General features: G+C 40.6%; 1 protein-coding gene across 1 annotated transcript in view; it reads left to right on the top strand.

The window, feature by feature from the left end:
• Nucleotides 1-18,727, top strand: part of LOC141791961 (unconventional myosin-XVIIIa-like) — a 75,640-nt gene extending 56,913 nt beyond the window's left edge. The window contains exons 33-43 of the mRNA XM_074672688.1: nt 1,053-1,157; nt 1,329-1,475; nt 1,655-1,768; nt 2,726-2,842; nt 3,293-3,376; nt 6,363-6,500; nt 6,630-6,815; nt 6,896-7,035; nt 9,063-9,107; nt 16,537-16,659; nt 17,228-18,727. Coding sequence (XP_074528789.1) covers nt 1,053-1,157; nt 1,329-1,475; nt 1,655-1,768; nt 2,726-2,842; nt 3,293-3,376; nt 6,363-6,500; nt 6,630-6,815; nt 6,896-7,035; nt 9,063-9,107; nt 16,537-16,659; nt 17,228-18,644 — 2,616 coding nt within the window. The 3' untranslated portion in view covers nt 18,645-18,727. The remainder of the gene's footprint in view (nt 1-1,052; nt 1,158-1,328; nt 1,476-1,654; nt 1,769-2,725; nt 2,843-3,292; nt 3,377-6,362; nt 6,501-6,629; nt 6,816-6,895; nt 7,036-9,062; nt 9,108-16,536; nt 16,660-17,227) is intronic.
• Nucleotides 18,728-19,231: the final 504 nt, after the last annotated feature.

Raw genomic sequence — 19,231 nt, 5'->3', positions numbered from 1 at the left:
TATACATACTTTAAAATGTACTGCAGTTTGAGTGTTGATGTTAATGTTTACTTTGAATAAGCTTCCCTCTAAACCGCATCCATGTGCTGTACATAAATAAGGAGCGGATCTCCAATGTTTGAATTCATTAGTCATCATTATATGGATGATGGGTACCTACCTTTCAGTGGGTACATCAATAACTGTAAATATCATATGATTTTAGTTCACATCATAATGCAAAAATGTATAAAAATGAAATAATTTAACATTAGATATCCGCGCTTTTAACTTAATCAAAACATCAGTGATGCCATTACCTGTTTTGATGTAATTTTTCTATGATGCACGTTTTTCAATGCCAATGTTTCCTTTTTCAGTTACAGGATATTTTTTTTAATGCCAGATTTTGTTTTCAAAACCAAACATTTAAGTTATCATTTTGGCTCCATAAGCTTGTAGATATTTACTAAAGTGAAACTGGGTTGATCTTTTCTGATACATTAGACGGCTATTTGACTTTTGTATCACAAGTGTGTGGCTCAAGTTGAAAGCTTTGATCTGGAGCAGATTCCTAAATACGATTGCATCAAGATTATTTTGTTTTTTAAAGATAAAACAAACTGTCAGCTTACCATGAAAAGGAGCCTCTGTGTTAACACCCTCTACATGGCCTTTTTTTCTGCATACATCAAAGCCTGCTGGTACTGGGTTGCTTTATACTGGTTGAACTACAAATCTCAGATTAATAATTCATGATTCTGATTTATGCAGAATCTGTGAACACAGAATAAAGTGTCAGTACTCCAGCCTGCTCCTCTAAACAAAGGTCAAAAAATAACCTAACCACAGAGAAGTACCTTACTGTCCCTCCAATCAAAAATACTCTTTCTGTAAAACTGATATAACAGAACATTTAGAAGGCTAGCAGATCTGCTCAGGGGGGATCTGTGTGTCTCTGACGTGTGAGAGCAGCGTGTCTAACAGGATGGTCGATGGTGTGTTATGTCTGCCTTTGTTTATCACCCATCATCTGTTTGTGCATCCTGACACCCTGTTCTCGTGTCCTGCAGCTGAAACAGATGGAGGTGCAGCTGGAGGAGGAGTATGAAGACAAGCAGAAAGTGTTGCGTGAGAGGAGAGAGCTGGAGTCCAAACTGCTGAATGCCCAGGACCAGGTACATCCATCACTCTTCTAGTGTCTGTCAGCACGGTCACGATAAGTCAGCCACTTCTTTTGATTGAAAGCAACTGTTTTCGGGTCTCAAGAGGTGCTGCAATGCTTTGGTTTTAAAGGAGTATAGTAATAAAGAAATGCTGGTTGGTAATGTGTGTTTTCTCTTACTCAGGTAGGGCAGAAGGATGTGGAGACGGAGAAGAGACTGAAAAAAGACTTAAAGAGAACCAAAGTCCTGCTAGCAGATGCACAGATAATGCTGGACCACTTGAAGACCAATGCCCCAAGCAAGAGGGAGATTGCTCAGCTTAAAAACCAAGTATGCAAAAGATGAGGGTTTAAATGTACCAACTAAAATATTAAACACTTTTTTCAAAACTAAAGGGTTCATAAAATCTAGATTTTCTGCAAATCCATCTTAGTTTCTTGATCTTGGCCTGCTAATATTTGTCCCTCACCTGCTCCCTGCTTATTCTTCCCTCCTCCTGTTTCTCACAGCTGGAGGAGTCAGAGTTCACCTGTGCTGCTGCAGTCAAGGCTCGAAAGAGCATGGAGCTTGAAATAGAGGACTTGCACATCCAAATGGAGGACGTGGCCAAAGCTAAGATATCAGTGAGTTTTGACATCTGTTAGCTATGCGTCCTGACTCCTGAGGGTGTAGTGCGTGAAGTGTGGAAAAGTGGAACTGCACTGATTCTGGTGCAATTATTTGCTTGGGGAGAACTTAACACCTCTCAGTTTTGCATATGTTACAAACATGATGTATGTTTTGTGTTTTTTTCGTTAATATGTTGTATATTGGCTCACATTTAGGAACATTAAATATACCAATCTTTTCTTTTTTCTTCTCAGTCAAGAAGCAGATTTTTCTTTTAGAAAAGAAATTGTAAATGTTTGCTTTCCTTCTTTTTTTGTAAACAGTGTTTAATTAATGGAAAGCTTTTGCCTATCAAATTAGTGCTCTCTGAAATGCAGCAGACCTTCAACATTAATATGCACACATCATCAAGCTATATTAAAATTATAAATGCCCTTTGGCATAAATCTGATTTTAGCATTTTGCTCTAATGGATAAATAAGCTTTGTCGAATGTTTTTTTTTCTCTCCCTCTGCTCATTAAGGGCTGTCTCATGAGAGAACCGGCAGCATTTCAAACTCTACACTGAGGATGTTTTTGTCTCTGGGGACCTTGCACAGAGTGCTGTGTGCCTGTGCTTTGCTTGTTAATTGCTGCATTTATGGCGAGGGAAGGTCTTGTAAATGTCTCAGATTAGAGAACATGAGGGCCTGAGTCTTCACCCCCTGAACGCAGAGGATGAACTCTAAATAGGACATCACCAGTATGCTGCACTGGCTGCACTTTTCTTGGCCTAAATGAGCCAATTGATTATCTCCAATTGGTCTCATCCCACAGCCAGGACCCCGTCCAGATTGTGTTTCATCGCCATTAGATGAGATTCCAGGGCTGCTACAGCTTTGCCAGCTAATGACCATTTATCATATTCAATAGCTCATGAATAAACCCTGTCACTCTATACTAAAGTGTGTCCTTCTCGCTGTGTGCCTCAGCTGGAGGAGCAGGTCAGCCGCCTGCAGAGAGAAAAGAATGACCTGCAGTCTCGTATGGAGGAGGACCAGGAGGACATGAATGAGCTGATGAAAAAACACAAAGCTGCTGTTGCCCAGGTAACTTAACCTCCCTTACACGTAACTGAGTCTGTCATTAATACCCACAAAGGCAATGTGAAACAGATCACGACACAGACTGTGGAAACACTAACATTCCTTTGATTACTCCTACATGTTAAAAACAATGCAGAACACCATCTTTAATAATGACGTCTGCTCTCCGCATGTGTGAGTGGAGCAGCTTTGAAATTTGGAGGACACATTCCCCTCTAAACACAGTGTGTGCTCTGCAATCAGGGAGATGCAATCTGTTCGACAGCACATCACATGACAATTCTTTGGCAAGGACGTATTATGTTCACTAACCATTTACATTTGAGAGGATGTCATTTACAGAAAAGAGAAGCACATACCAATAGAATTAACACTTTCCTCTACCTTGTTTCTGAGATGTTTTTTCACTCTGTGATTTTTATATATGGGTATGTGTGTGTGTGTATCAACCAGTCTGCCAGAGACTTGAGCCAGATCAGTGACCTGCAGGCCCAGCTGGAAGAAGCCACAAAGGAGAAGCAGGAGATCCAAGAAAAGGTAAAAAGAAGTGTTCAGAAGCACTCAAAGTTCCTGCCAGGAAACCTGCCCACTGCCTTGACGCTTCTCTCTGATTTGGCTTCAGCTTTTCACACAGTTTCTGATTATTCCCAACCCCCCCAAAAACGCTGGTTTCTCAGCCTTTTTTTTAAATTGCAAGGCAATTTGCATTTAAATAGTTGGAAATCAGTGAAGATTTACAGTGAAGGGGAAATTGTTCTTTTGTCACTCAGTACTTACATCACAAAGAAAGGGTCATATTCAAAAGCCCTGCAGCTTGTTTCCATGGTTAAACCCATTAGATCAAACTTACAGCACTTATCTGCTCCTTTGAGTAGTTATATTTAGGCCTGCTTCTGTCTGACACGTTTTTCACAACAGATGTTTTGTGCAGCTTTCCCAGTCCCAGTCTTTGGTTTTAATCTGAAAGCGTCTGAATTTTCCCAGAGAAATGAAAATGTGAAAATTGGAAATGTTACTTCATCAGATAGCATTACTGGTGTGATAATTTGGTAAAATTGGAAAAAGCACAATGATGTTCTGGCCATTTAATTCTTTATACACATAAATATTCTTATCAAATAAAGAAACCATAAAGGTGCAATAGTGATCTCACCCCTTGTTATAAACAAGCAGAGATCTACTTGGATGCCAAACAGTTGCTCTGTGCAATATCTTAGTCACCTTGCTCACATTAACAAACAGGTGATAGCGTGTAAATCTTTTGATTGTCTGCCCAGGGAAGTATCTACTTTATTAAACAATGGTTTGCCACAGTATCAACAGGCAGAACTGAAATGTCCCAATTCCCTTCCATGGATTGATTTTATATGATGTGTGTGAGCTCGGGTTGTCCTGTCGTTATTTTTTTGAGAGATATACTGCGGTTATGTGATTAGGACCCTTCCGGATCAAGTATTTCACACAGTTTAGTAATAATATGATTTAATATTAGTGTGTATAAACAGCTCCAAACACAGAAAAAAATGGTTGATTGTTGTTTGTAGAAAATGAATAAAAGAAAAAAAGTAGTTATACACAAACCTAGCATCAACAACATAAAGTTTTCAGATTAAGCTAAATCCCTGTGGCTATGTTCCACAGTCACAAACAAGGAGAGGAGTTATTCTTCAGTATTGCTATGTGCTGAGAAGTAAAATATACATGTTTGACAGGATTGTTGAGCTTAACACCAGTGCATGGACCCTAAGTTCCTTTACTAGTTGTTTTGCAGGGAGTTACTAAAAATACCATTTTCTGAATTTTTAAGCTGTAGGTCTCTAACTGCACACTGCATGCTCATAAGGTGTAGTTCCAAGCTTACGCATAGCCAACCACAGAACAGCCTTGTGCTGCCTCATAAACCTGCAGATACGATGTTCATGAGCTCCAGGTTTACTGTGCCTCGGTTTTCAGATAAATGATTGTAGGTTGTGATAAATGTGGATTTGCATGATAAAAGGTTAATGCACCTGATTTATGCTTGTGTTGATGATAAGTGCTTTTAAAATAATAGTATTTTGGATAACCTTTACCATGTCATGTGTGTCATGCGTTAATGCATCCCCTTTTGCTCTGTTGATGTGTTTATTTGCAAAATGAATTTCCTCTGCGCTGTTAAAGCTGCGTTTCTTTGGTATCTGGTGTGTGTTTGTGTGTGCACATTACAGACACACACACGCACACCCTCCTTTAAGCGTTGATATGCAGTCGACTAAACAAATAAAACCATCTGCCTTGAACAGAATGTCTTTCAAATATAATTACACTAAAGGACAGAATTGAGCTCTTGCCACCCTCTAACAGCAGACCCTGTCTCTATTAGATTAAGCTATATATGCGTGCCAGATCTCTGCTCCACTCAGTTATATTCAAGGCCCACCCATCAGAATATTTTTGGCTTGGCTAGAGACACTCTGCAGGCTGAGAGGCATTGTTAAAAGCTGCCAGAGAAGGCGGTGATAGCCATCTAAAGCAGCTGACCTTGAAGTGGTTATCTCATCCCCAGTAGGAGGGAAATCTGGCTTCTTTGGTCATATCAAAGGAGAACTCCAAATCCTCCTTGTCTCAGAAGCAAAGTCCCTCATTAGGTGCAATGCTGCCCTTTGGGCCGATTTCTGTTGTGACGTATCTTTCTTCCTTTTATCAGTCATGAGAAAACGATTCGGATGGAACAAACGTGCTTTGCATGAAGCTTGGGTCTCTCTGACAGAGCTGTGAAATTACTGCGACTCTGTGTTAGCCAGCCTAAACCACAAGCTCCTCTTTGACCGTTTCTAAAGGCTTATAAAGAGCTTATGGTCCAGACTGTTTGCACAATATTTACATGTAGCAAGATGGATTAAATGTAAAAAAAAAGAACAAAAGGATCAGTAGTTTAGTGAAGTTTACAAAAAAACCCCACCAGTACTTCTTTGGGAGTATTTAAGTCATTGGGCTCTAATTTCGTAGACCAGGCGCAAGCGCAGGCGCACCTGCCCTGCGCCGGCCTTTGCCGTGCGGACAGGGCATGACCAGCACACTTTGCAAGTTTCCTGCAGTGCCAAGAGAGGCGCAGAGGTGCGCGTCCACGCCTCCCTCCGCGCAAATGGCAGAGAGGGAGGAGAAAAGCCGTGAGTGGGTTTAACACAGCCGAGCACTGTTTTCACCAATAAAATGAGCGCCTCTCCTCGCCTTTAAATGCCCTGTGGCCGAGGCGCAGTGTCTGATTGGTCTGAGTGATCCACAGCACCGCGGAAGGTGTGCTGGATGGACCCGATAGCGGAGACAGTCAGAGCCACTGTCCCTGCAGCAGGAGAATGGACAGCGGGGCGCATCGGAGGACACGAAGCGCGTCACCGTGTGGGCCAGGGACAGATGTAGTCTGTTCCTTTGTCATTAATAGGAGTACAAAATTAAGAGACAGTAACACAGCTGGCTTATATATTACATATACATTACATATTGTGTAATATACATGTGTGTGTACATGTCTGTCGCCCTCCAGGTTCATTCCCTTCAGAGCCAGCTGGAGTTCCAGGAACAGTCCATGGTGGAGAAGTCTCTTGTGTGCCGCCAGGAAGCCAAGATCCGCGAGCTGGAGACCAAGCTTGAGTATGAGAGGACACAGATCAAACGATTAGAGGTGAGTTAGATGCCAAAGATGTCAATGTCAACATTGTCAGAAAAATTCATAGTTTAAATCAGAACCAATACATGATCACATTTAAAATCTAAGAGCATGTTCACTCAGTCCGTCTCAAACCCTTTGCAGAGTCTTGTTGGTCGATTGAAGGAGAACCTGGAGAAAATGACAGAGGAGAGAAACCAACGCATCGCAGCAGAAAACAGAGAGAAAGAGCAGAACAAGCGGATTCAGCGACAGATAAGAGACTTGAAAGAAGAAATGACCGAGCTGTCCAAGAAGGAAGGCGAGGCTAGCCGGAAGAAGCATGAACTGGTAAGTCCTCGGCTGCAGAGAAGTGCCATATGATTCAGTTGAGTTTAAATGGAGATGGTAATAGTGCTCCTTTTTGCCAGGAAATGGACATCGAGAGCTTAGAGGCGGCAAATCAGAGCTTACAAGTGGACCTCAAGCTTGCCTTTAAGAGGATAGGCGACCTTCAGGCGGCCATAGAGGATGAGATGGAGAGTGATGACAATGACGACTTAATCAACAGGTACACTACAGCTATTATCATCTTCATAAAGAGCCACAGTTACCTCCTCCTCGCTGAAATGAGTGCTTTGATAGGAAATCAGGGGGCTACAGGCCTGAGTGAGAACAGTTTATTTTTTACAAACTTCCCCAATCATCTATTAAGTAACTTTAAAAACACATTTTTAAAGGTACTGTATTTATGATGTTCATGCTTGTTTTTTTCTCTTAGTGTGCAGCAAGGTTTTATATTTTTTGCTTGATATTGGCTTTAGGGTATTAAATGTGTAATGTTCAACACTGACCACTTTTATAACTGGTTAAAAGCAGAGGTTCCCAAACTTTCAACCTTCGGTACTGCATAATAGTGGTACTGGAAACCAGTGACCTCCCCGGAATACACTAAAAGGCTAGTCCAAAATGAAACAAACAAAACAAGTTCAAGATGCTAAGTTAAGTCGACTGGTAGAAAATAAGCCTTTCTATTTACAGGTTGATTTTCTAATATGATCCGCTTCCACAGATATCATTGTTATCCTGGTGTAGGTCTTAAGGTGTCTTGTGGCAACAAAGTAATGTGGAAAACTGATCAATCAAATGGTTTTTGTATGCATGGTGTTATATTAATTAAACCCCTATTTTTTAAATAATGAATGAAATAAGCATTTGTGAATAGGTTTTGGTTGTGGAAGGCATTTTGTGTTCTCCCTGTCAGTGTTTTGCGTCCCCCTCTTTGGGGACTACTATTTTTAAGTATATGAGAGACTTAGTATTGACTATTTTACAGTGTAAGCTTTGTGAAACATACACAATATGAAATGCTATTTTTATTGGCCTGTCAATATGTTATTTTAAATTTTTCTACAATATTTCACTGTCAGTAATTTCTTTTTACTCAGTCATTTAAGATCAGATCCAGCCCATACTCTTTGTTATCTTTAATAGAGTCCCTGCTTAACACTATGAGCATGCTTTTAATAAAACTGATGAAGAAGGACTTCTGTCAAACAGGCAGAACTTAACTTAACAAGCAGAACAGGACTCATGATGAGGAGCCAACTGCTTTGACTGGACGGGCCAAGAAATTAAGGACAGAGGGAGATGCAGATAGAGAGAGATGAATAAAAACAAGCAAATCAGAAACAACAAGTTACATAGACTTTGGGCCAATGATTATAGTGAATTTATGTGTACTATCATCTGTAAAAGCTATAATAATCGTATGAGTGATGAAAGGAATTGCTGCAGTTGAAGTCAAACAGGTAAAATATTAGCATCTGCAGTGTCACTTTTGGTAATATTAGAGGCAGAAGGAACTCAGAGGACAAAGGAGTGCAACATCTATGGTTAATATTAGTAGATCATGAATACTCTCAGAGGTAGAATAGAAAGAGAGACAGCAGCTAGGTGTGGTAGGTCACCAGGTCGTCTGAGCCTGAAGAAATATATAACCAGAGGTGGATCCAAGGCAACTCTGAGCCAGCCTTTAGCAAAAGCTCTCTGAAAAAGAAAAGTTTAAAGCCTGCTCTTAAAAGCAGAGAGGGTGTCTGCCTCCTAAACCCAAACTGGTAGATCCTCCAAGAGGTGTCATCACTAAAGCTCTACCCCCCATCTTTTATGTTCTGGGTCATTATGCTCTTTGTCTCTTATACAAGTACTTCTCCCATGATTAAATTTCTCAAAACTCACTGCTCCTGCTCTTTAGTCAGGGTCCATTTTCCCTCTGTTTGGTTACTCCCTCCTGCTTTGTTGAGGGGTTGAGGGTTATGCTAGCACCAGGTCCACTAAGGTAAACACAGTCTTCAATAAAGCAGACCTTAAAGACGGATTACTTAACACACACACCAAGGTGTGTTTGAAGAGGAGACTGGCATCAGTATTAGTTGATTTACTCGGTCAGTGTCTTAGAATAGATGGTTAATTTTAGAGTGTGTAAGTGTAAAGCTGCCTATTTACTGTTTTCCTGTTTTTGAAACATTGTTTGTGCATCTCACCTCTTCTGTTTCTCTCCTCTCCTCGTTCCTCTTTTGGTGTCCACATTCCCGGCAGTTTACAAGACATGGTGACAAAATATCAGAAACGAAAGAACAAAACGTGAGAATGAAAATATGCACCCTTTGTTTTTGTCATAATGGTTGTTTCCAAGTTTGTTTTCTCACCCATTTCAGCCAGAGGAGAGAATAATGCAGTATGCCTTATCCTGCAGTTTGTGTTGTTACAAAACAACACTGCGAGGAGAAGTCATTTTAAGCAGACTGGAAAGCTGTGTCTGGTATACATCACAGATAAAAGCTTTGCTGAAAGGACAGACCAGTATTGCATTTGGTTTCATTATACTTTGTGCCAAGTGTCTGGAGGTCTGTACACAGCCTGCCTGTGTGGATGTTTGGAGCTTGTTGTTGTGCTCTCAGGGTAACATAAAAAATGATGGCACAGAGTGTATGTCACTGAATATTAGAGAAAATGTAAAGTATGATAATGACCCACTATCCTTTAAGCAGCTTTGAAAGGTTGGGCCAAAATAAAATCAGCAATCCTGTGGTTATACTGCATCATTGTCTCCATGAATAATATTACTTTCAACATCAGTTTTTTTTTAAAACCTGCAGTGTCATCGTCATTACGCATGTCTTTGGATCAAAGCTACTTTGCAATGTCCACTGAGATTTTTTTTAACCATGCCCTGTTCCTCCTTCTCCAAAGTACATGCAACAAGTCCAAATCTCCCAGTGCTTGCAAAATGGTTTAACAGCTGATTAATTTTCATCATTTTGTGACACCTCTGTGCGATTTATGTATCAGATTTTGAAAAGTTGAGGTAAATATCTTAAATGAGAGGTTTACTTATTTACCAAATTTATTTCCATATTTTTCATCATATTTCCTTTCAAATGATGTCCTGTCATGGTTTATTCAAGTCTATATATGATTATAACAGCAAATACAGAGCCAAATTTCTCAGTGTCTTACTTTGATAATTGACAGTTACCGTACAGTTGAGCCTGAAGGGGAAAGAGGGTCTGTGTTTGGACCCTTTTAGCTATGGTGACTAAGTTACATGTGCTTTGGAGGATGCTGGGCACTGCTGTGTGAGTGATGAAATGAGTGAAAAGATTTCAGCACAGGGTGACTTTACATCAATGGCTGCAAAGGCTGTGAGTGGTCATTGTTTGTTAGGTGCATGGCTGAAACATTTTCACCTTTCAGTGGTCGCTTTCCTTGCATGAAACCACCCTCCTGACCTCCTCTCATTTCACAATGAAACAATTAACTTTAACACAAAGATATCACCTTGTCTTTCATTTAAAATGTGTAGTCATTGATCATGAATGTTAAACATTTGACGAGATCCCATTTTCCCAGAGCCATTATCAGGTGAAAGGGACATTTGTGCCTTGTTAAATAATTTAAACTGTCATCAGAGTGCATTAAAGAAATGCAGCCGAGAGTTGATTGCAGAAACGCGTCCATAATGTCCCACTTTAACCCCTTTTGCTTTTTCAAAGAGACATGGCGCCATGTTCTTTTCATCGCTTTGCGTTTTTGTTATCCAATTTTCATCAGACAAACCATGTGTATCAATGCTCAGCTTTTCATTTTGTGCAGCTCAACTAAAAGAACAATGGTATTTCATGTTTACTTAATTGCATTTTCCCCTTCTTTGACATCACTGCATTAGCAGCTGAGTGCACATTAATGGAGGAGGTGATTCTTCTTGTAATTACCAAGTTGATTTTCCAGTTGATTTATATTATTATTCAGCCGTTTTGCACACTGGAGCTTCAAAAACAGGGGGAACAATAGCTGCAGTTTTACTGTTGTACTGGAAGATACGGTTAGTTAAAGGCCCTGTGAGGACTTTATAAGTGAATCTGAAATAGTCTCACTTTCATATAATGTATTAGCCTGTTCATAAACACCAATTTAAAATAATATTTAAGGCGCTATTTCTAATGCTATTTCTCAGTTTTTGTGGTCCAGTTGAACAAAAATCCATTTAAGCCAAAAGTCTCTTCGATGAATCTAGCCATTTCGGATCAAGATCTGTCCTTTTTCCTGAAGAGAAAAAGTTCTTGTTTTCATTTATAGCAAGGGCAGAGAATCTGAAGCTGGACTGGTAAAAAAAAAATGACAGGAAAGCAGAAGAAAGCTGGACAGAAGCTGCAGGCTAAGACACAGGTCAAGCTGTTGTTTCGAACAAAGAGAAGTGGTGTTAAAATTTCAGTCCAGTCTTCTCTTATTTGCTTCAAAACCATAGACTGTATGAAACATGGGCGTAGTCTCGCCGACGTCACCCGTCTGTTTCTGAAACGTAAAATGAAGCACATCGGCTATGGTGGCCATTGGTAGTGGCAGGGGCTTCCCCTACAGCCATAGGGCGCCTGTTGGTCATTTGACCCTCAGCTGTGCCTCTTATTGGGGGAGCTTGCGATCTTAATATTCTCTGATTGGCCGAGTTAGAAAAAAATTCACCCCCTGTACAGTGAGTGCCGGTAGTAAAATTAGCGACTCAGACAGGAGACCTTTTTTGAACCAGGCTACAAGTAGGTTAATTTCTGCTTTGAAAATGGCTTTTTTTGGCTTGGTGTGTATGTGACTTCCGGTACTTCCGGAGCCAGCCTCAAGCGAACTCTCGAGAAACAGCAGATTTTAGCACTTCCGCATTGTCTCATATTCTTAGACCGGAGGTTGCTGCTTGTTCAAAACAAATTCACATCGACTGTGACAGTGCTCATGGGACACAGAGTCTTTATTACTGAAAACCCTACGGATTCAGGATTGTCTTTATAGAATAGAATATTCTTTATTGATATCCTATGGGGGGGCATTTTCAAAAATGTAGAAGTATTACCAAAATAAGTACAAGAATTAGCACTGAACAATGAACTGTGAGTCCTGAGATGATGTGCAAAAAAGGGCCTGTATTTTCGAATGCTGGATGGCACAAGGTGTGAGTTCAGGTTTGTTATGGCATGTTATAAAGTCTTATTGCAGATGGGAGTAATGACCTGCAGTGGTAGTCTAAGTCTACTGCTGAAGGAGCTACTTAAGGCCCCCACAGTCTCAATCAGTGGGTGAGAGGGATTGTCCATAATGGATGCAAGCTTTGCCAGCATCCTCCTCTCACCCACCTCCTCAAGGAGGTCTAAGGAGCAGTCCAGGACAGAACTGGCCCTCCTGACCAGTCGGTTACGTCTCTTTATGTCCCTCTTCGAGCTACCTGCTCCTTGGCAGACCACTGCATAGAAAAGTGCAGAAGCCACCACAAGGTCATAGAAAGAAAGATAAAGTGATTCACTCAGAAGGGACCAACAGGAAATGGGTCTTTTATAGATTTAGTACACGGTGCTTATTATCCTCAATTACAGGTAAATTACATCACAGAGTGTGAATAGCACACCCTTTTATTAATACAAATGAATGCCCCATTCTCCTCATATCAGCACTTACCTGTAATTAGCTCATGTTGAGCAGACACCAAAAAAATATGGTACTGAACCCACAAGTGTTAGACTGATAAAACCCAGCCATAAGAGATGTGATGCTGAGCCTAAGTATTTGTGACAAAGATTTACAACCAGTGCAGGCAAATTGTCAGAAGCTATTAATGTTCGCTTCTAAATTCTCGGGGCTTGTTGGTATCTGCGAGCCTCAGGACTGGTTAGCTAGTAGTGCAGGGCCAAGGACAAATCGTTTGTGACACCATTTGCACAGCACTCAATTGCAAGCCACCTTCTATTTCACATGTGTAAGTGTGTTAGGGGAGATAATTTGGCTGAGGGCTGGTTTTAGTATTTTGATGTGTAATATATCATGTTAAAGAGTCAAAGCATCACAGAGATGACAAATGGCAGCATGTGTAATCAACCTCCAACAACTAATGACCATACTATTCTTTTACAGAGGACTTTTAGCTTGTGGTTCGCATGCAGTAGAGGAAAGCAGGCGCTGAAACACAGAGGGATGGCACATACAGTAATAGCTGAGCTTAGACTCACATTTTAGCTCAGTGCCTTATGAAACAGCTCTCTAACTGGGTTTTTCCTGTAGAAAATAATATAATCAGGCCATTTTGTCTCTCTGGGATCATCATTATGTTTCACTCAGCAAGCCTGGCTGTAAGGTTGATGATGAGAAGGTTAACGATGCTAATGCCCACAGAAAGCTGAGAGCCTGGATGTCCAAGAATCTCAGGGATTTTTCCATCCGTGCACTCCCTCGCAGCTCTCTCGCACACACACACACACACACACACACACACACACACACCACTGCCACTACCTTTTTGTGCTTAAACAATAGCTTTTAGACACCTCCCCCCTTCCCAAAAAAAGACAGGAAAGAGGACACTTTGTTCTCAGGGGAGACATAATAGAAAATTTGACACAAAGCTTGATGACAAAGAAAACACTGTGCTGCTCACTTGGACACCTACTAAGATGGATGTGTGTGATATGGACAAATGACAGTGCTCAGCAGTCTTGCTGTCATCTCACACCTCTTTGAATATCGTGTTTGGTCTTATAAGCATTTTTGCAACATTCCGCATCATGTTTCAAGGCCAAGATAGATAAGCTTGTCCAGAAAACAAGATCTGTTAGCAGCATTGCTGTTCCTCATTTGCAATGACAGTCAGCTGTCTGCAGACACATGACACGCAATATATTGACAATTTAGTGATAAACAAGGCAAGTATGTAAGATTGATGTTAGTCAAAGGTTGGCTGCAGATAGGACTATTAATAATAGTGTGGATGAAGTCTGTTATAAATCAAGAGGGACTGAAAATTGCTGCTCTTCCAAAGCAACCCTGTCACTTTATCCTGCTGCAGTGTGTTTAATATACAGTACATTGTCCTGCTCTGACACCCGAAACAATAGAACGGAAAATGCAATTTTCTCTGACAGGACTTACCATGGCAACACAAGTAAAATGCAGTTTAGGCTTTCAAAACATATGCATGTAAATGTCATTTTAAAAACTTCCCCCTAAGAAAATTGAAATTATGCTTTTCACACATCGGGGAGAACATTTCAAATAGTCCTCATTGATAAAGCACATTTTGTACCAACACAACACAACAGATTGAAAGAAAAGAAAGGAAAAGAAAAGAAGAGAAAAGAAAAGGTCAGCACAATGTCGCTTTTTGCAAGTTTCCCCAGGTTCTTGTCCAATTACAGCTGGGATTGACCTCAGCCCTCTCTGCCACCCCAAATTCGATAAGAGGTTTTGGTAAGGATGGACAAAGATTTAGAAATTCACAAATACATTCATGGAAATCAATTCATGGAGATTAGTGAGAATCAAAATAAAAAAAAGACAGATGGTTAGAAAATAATTTCATTGACAAAACATTTGGTGCAATTTTGACAATAAGGTACATCACAAAGTTTCATTGAGATTAAAAATCTCTTGTCAAAGATATACCCTGTTAAGGAAGCAGTTTAACAGAGTTGCAAAATGATCGAAAACGCTCCAGACTGACAATGCGATACAAAAAGGTACAAAACAATTATATACAAAATATTATGCTACAATACAGAAGGAACAATACCATACAAATGACAGACACAATATGACATGATAGGCCAAGCTATAAAAGGATTTAATTCTGTACAATACAGGGCAATATGTAACAAAATGATATGGTACACTGCTGTACGGTACAATGCGATGGGATATTCATCAACTGTGAAAGGTACCCATCCCTAGATACCATAAGGTACGGTACACTAAGACACTGATACTGTACCACACGGTACCCTACTTTTAATTTTGATTTGATTGACCTAGTTTTCAATTTCAGTCTAGTTTAGTTTAGTTTTTAGAGCAAGTTTTCTAGATTATTTTCGTTTTTATTTATTTACTTATTTATTTATTATAAATGCTTTGTTTTATTTTAGTTTTCATTATTTCCAGTATTAGTTGCAGTTATTTTTGTTAAATTGGATAGTTGGATATTAAAAAATATCACAAAGCATTGTGTATTAAAAATCTGGCCACTGGGCAGATGGTTAAAAAAAACAAAATAGTGAGTTTATGTTTGGTAAGATAGATTGACAAAGACAAGACTGAAGATGTTCATTCTTTCGTTTTAGTTCATTTAGTTAGTTTTATAAACTCGAAATAGTTTAAGTTAGTTATTGATTTTTGTTTAGACCCATTTCTATTTTTATTTCAGTTAGCAAAAACTTTTTTTCACCTCTTGTTTTTCATTATTTGGTTAGATTATATTATCTACAATAACCTGATAAGATGTAGTATGATAGAATAAGATGGGATTACATAAGATACCTACGATATGACACATTATGATATGATACAGTGTGATACAATACAATACCATAGGATAAGATGTAGTAAAACACAGTAAGCTACAGTATGATACAGTACAATACAATGCCATGGGATACATTAAGATCCAATATTGTTCCATGCAATCAGTACGATACAGTACGTGTGAACTGTGAATTAAGATGTCATACAATACTAAACAATGTGGTAAAAATAATACTAGACATGATGAGATGCAATAGTCCGCAACAGGTATAAAGATAAGAAATATTCCAATGCAATTCAAAATGATTCACTTCGTCTCTTCTTGGGGAACTTTGTCTTGGACTACAAAGCAACACATACTTAGCTACTTTTACAGCACCACAATAAAACCCCATCTGAGGCTGTACATTTTTAGAACAGAAGATGACTGCATTGTTTTTACACAAATAAATAAATAAGAAACATAATTAATATTAGAATACACATCTCACACTCATTAGACCATGATGGTGTTTCTGACTCAGAGGCTGTAAAACTCTTAATTGTTCTCCCTCGACCATTATCCCTTCATGTTTACCTCCAGGACAGTGATGTGCATTATCCAGCACGTATTTGACACGAATGAAAATTGACCCTATCCAGGTGGGATGCACCAGGCTTTTTTTTCGTGGGGATCCACAGGTCTCTCTATATTGATTGTTATGTCAAGCGTAGGGCCACAGGGATGCCTCATGGCTTCACTCCAATAACAATCAGCAAGAGCAGGTGACATGCCACACAGATGCTAGTAGCCTGGAACCAGCCAAACAAGTTCATTATGGCCCCAACAGCTTCATGTACACTGTGCCTGGAGAATAAATTCACTCATTCATGCCTGCTTCTCATTTGTCTGAAGAATATGGTTGTGTTTGAATTGTTTGGCATGAGCATTCTTACTATAGGCTCAGGCTGCTTTTCATTTAACCCCTGTTAATTTGAGAGCATGAATACAGCTGTGATTACTCACAATGAAAGCTTTTACTATCTGAAACTATTATTACTAATATTTGTAATTGCATGCGGCTTGAAATAATCTCCATAACAAGTTATTGAGTCTACAGTAAATTCTTGTCAAATTTCCTTTTGTTTATCAGATTTTATTGGAAGACTTTTGCATGTAGATATGTTGTAAAGGTTTGTCAAGTTGATTGTTTTAGTGTTGGAGTTTGGATCCTCACACTCTCGTTTTTCTGATTCTTCACAGTGGGGATGACACAGAAACAGACTCAGAGGTGGAGGACCGTGTAGATGGCGTAAAGTCCTGGCTCTCAAAGAACAAAGGCTCCACAAAAACCACTTCAGATGAGAGTAGTCTGAAGAGCACCAGGTTAGTACTTACAACCTTTTTGCATCATGACAGATAACCATGGACTTTCCTGTTGTAAGACAGTGATAAAACTCTCTCCTTTCCCAGCCTTGAAAAGGCCCAGGATTACCTGGGGCAGTTTGTAACAGAAGGATGGGTATTTCATGTGATTAGGTGTCATCTCTCTCTCCCAGTAATCTGTCTAATGACAGCAGGCGGAATGGGGAAGCGGCTGCTGTCAAGTTTATGAAGTGGCCCGTGGCCAGTTGGCATGCCTGCTAAATGATGCCTCTGCCACAGTTAGATAGATCTGCTCACTGGTTGATTGGCTCACTTTCTACAGTGTTCACTGTAAACATAATGGCAGTAGCAGAGGGTGTTGTACATGGTTTTTTAATCCGTTATATGTTTCAAGGACAGAATAAAGATTTGTTTTCTGAAGTCAGAGATGTCATTTTTGATGTAAGTAAAATGTTTTGTGCAAGGCATCAAATTTAAGATGACAGATTCAATTTTGAGTTAAATTTGTAGTTTCTGAAATTGAGTTTTTGTGTTCCGTTGGTTCTGTTTGTATTTCGTAACCCCTCAGACATGCAGCAAATGCAGATGTCAAAGAGCTGAAGGAGGCCAAGGAGAAGACAAATGATGGGAGCAAAGAAACAAAAGAGGTAGAGCAGAACAGATCAGTGTCTGTCATGAGTTCCCTGAGCTACAGGAAGCGATCTAACATCAAAGACTCCATAGGAGGCAGAGGTGATGAGAGCTCTCTGTTCAGCACTCTCAAAGAACAGCCTGACACACCAGACCACGCCTCCATTCGCAAAGCCAAGTCCAAGTCTGGGGACCTCCAAGAGGATTGGAAGAAGAGCCAAGCACAGGAAGATCTGGACGACAAAGGCTCCGTAATCTCCATGGCGTACTCTGAAGCCACCAGCAGAGCCAGGAAAGGCTTTGAGTCGCGCTGGGCCTCACGCAGCAGCCCTGAGTTTGATAAGGACTCCATGGTGTCCTCTGTTGCTCCCAGCAGGATGTCCACTAGGAGAGGGATGTTGGACATGGATGACGACAATAAGTCGACTATCAGTAGCGTGAGCCGCTCCAGTCCTCGTCTGCTTCACCGCAGTTCCTCTTGGAAAGACGAGCGGCGCAGTAGCTCACGCTTGTCTCTTGCTCGAAGCTGTGGCTTAAGTGAATTTGGCCTTCACGTAGATGATGATGATGATGATGATGATGATGGTGATGGTAAAAGTGTGGCTTTTAGTGAAGGTGGAACTTCATCTTTCAGCCCTCGCTCCCTTAGTCGAAGCTTTTCTAACCCAGGGCAGCCACGCTCCTCGGATAGCAATCTGCCAGAGTTATCGGACATTAAGACGGTCACTCACCGCAATTATCTCGATCCTGACCTGGAGGCTGCAATCAATGAGGTGTTGAGCTTCAAGCCGATTAAGTTCAAGCGCAGTAAACTGGAGTCAAGTGATGAGGAAGAGGATGAGAAGAAGGGGCAGAGTGGTGAGGACAGCAGGAAGAGAGGAGATGATGAGGGACTTGGTACCAGCACATCCGGCCCTCGTCGATCTGCATCAGGCTCTGCTCTCGACTACAACCGACCATCAAGCATCCTCAGCAGCAGCAGCTCCCGCAGCCGCAGGGATAAAAAAGGTAAAATCTCCCTCTCAGACGATTCTTCATCAGACGAACGTCAAAGCAGAAAGAGCTCAAAGGGGAAGAAGGGGAAGAAATCCAAGAGAAGGTCCAAGAAGAAGCCAAGTGAGTCAGAGGATTCGTCTTCCTCCTCAGAGTCAACTGAGTCATCTTCCTCTGACTCGACGATCTCCTACCGCAGCTCCAACAGTGTTAAAAGAAGCCCAAAGAAACAATCTGATGATGATGATGATGATGATGATGAAAAGGAGCCCCGACCAGCTAGCAAGAAGGAGACAAAGAAGAAGCAGAAGAAGGTGGATAACCTGGTGATGAAGTACCTCTACAGACCTGACAGTGACTGAGGCCTGCAGCAGAAGGTGATGCTTGGTTTGACGATAACTGAGGAGCTTGATGTGACTGAGACTGAGACTAACAACACCTCATTTAAAGGAGTGACATGAAGTTTGCTGTGCGCGCATGTTTCCTTCAAGTTACACCAGTGGCAACTACCACTGGCTAAAAAGTGCATGCAATGACTTCTTTTTCCTTCTATTGTTTTGTAGTTATGGTTTAAAAAGATCACCAGTTTACTGAACCTACCAAACCTTCCTTCTTTATGTCACAGGTGTCCTCAGTTGAAAGGTTTGCTTTCATCTGTGATCACAATTTTCTGAAGGTTATTATTCTCAGTGTTGCTTCAAGGTTAATTCTTTCTTTTTCCAATCATCAATAGCGATGAACTTGAATACCACTCAGACATCTTAATGCATGAAGGCAGTGTTTCTATCTGCATGGATGGATAGCATCTCTGCTCTTGTGTGTCAATCCTTAAAGTGGTGATTTATGCCATTTTGAGTACATATTTTTTAAAGAAGATTCTCGCCGATGGCTGTTCTTCAAGCACAGACAGATGTTAGCAATCAGACATAACCAAAATGACTCCAATTTC

Source organism: Halichoeres trimaculatus, unplaced genomic scaffold (assembly GCF_033239565.1).
Source record: "Halichoeres trimaculatus isolate MK-OKI-2021-1 unplaced genomic scaffold, fHalTri1.1 fHalTri1_scaffold_6, whole genome shotgun sequence".
NCBI lineage: Eukaryota > Metazoa > Chordata > Actinopteri > Labriformes > Labridae > Halichoeres > Halichoeres trimaculatus.
The sequence above is the reverse complement of the archived record's forward strand: the minus strand, read 5'-3'. Positions and strand labels throughout refer to the sequence as shown.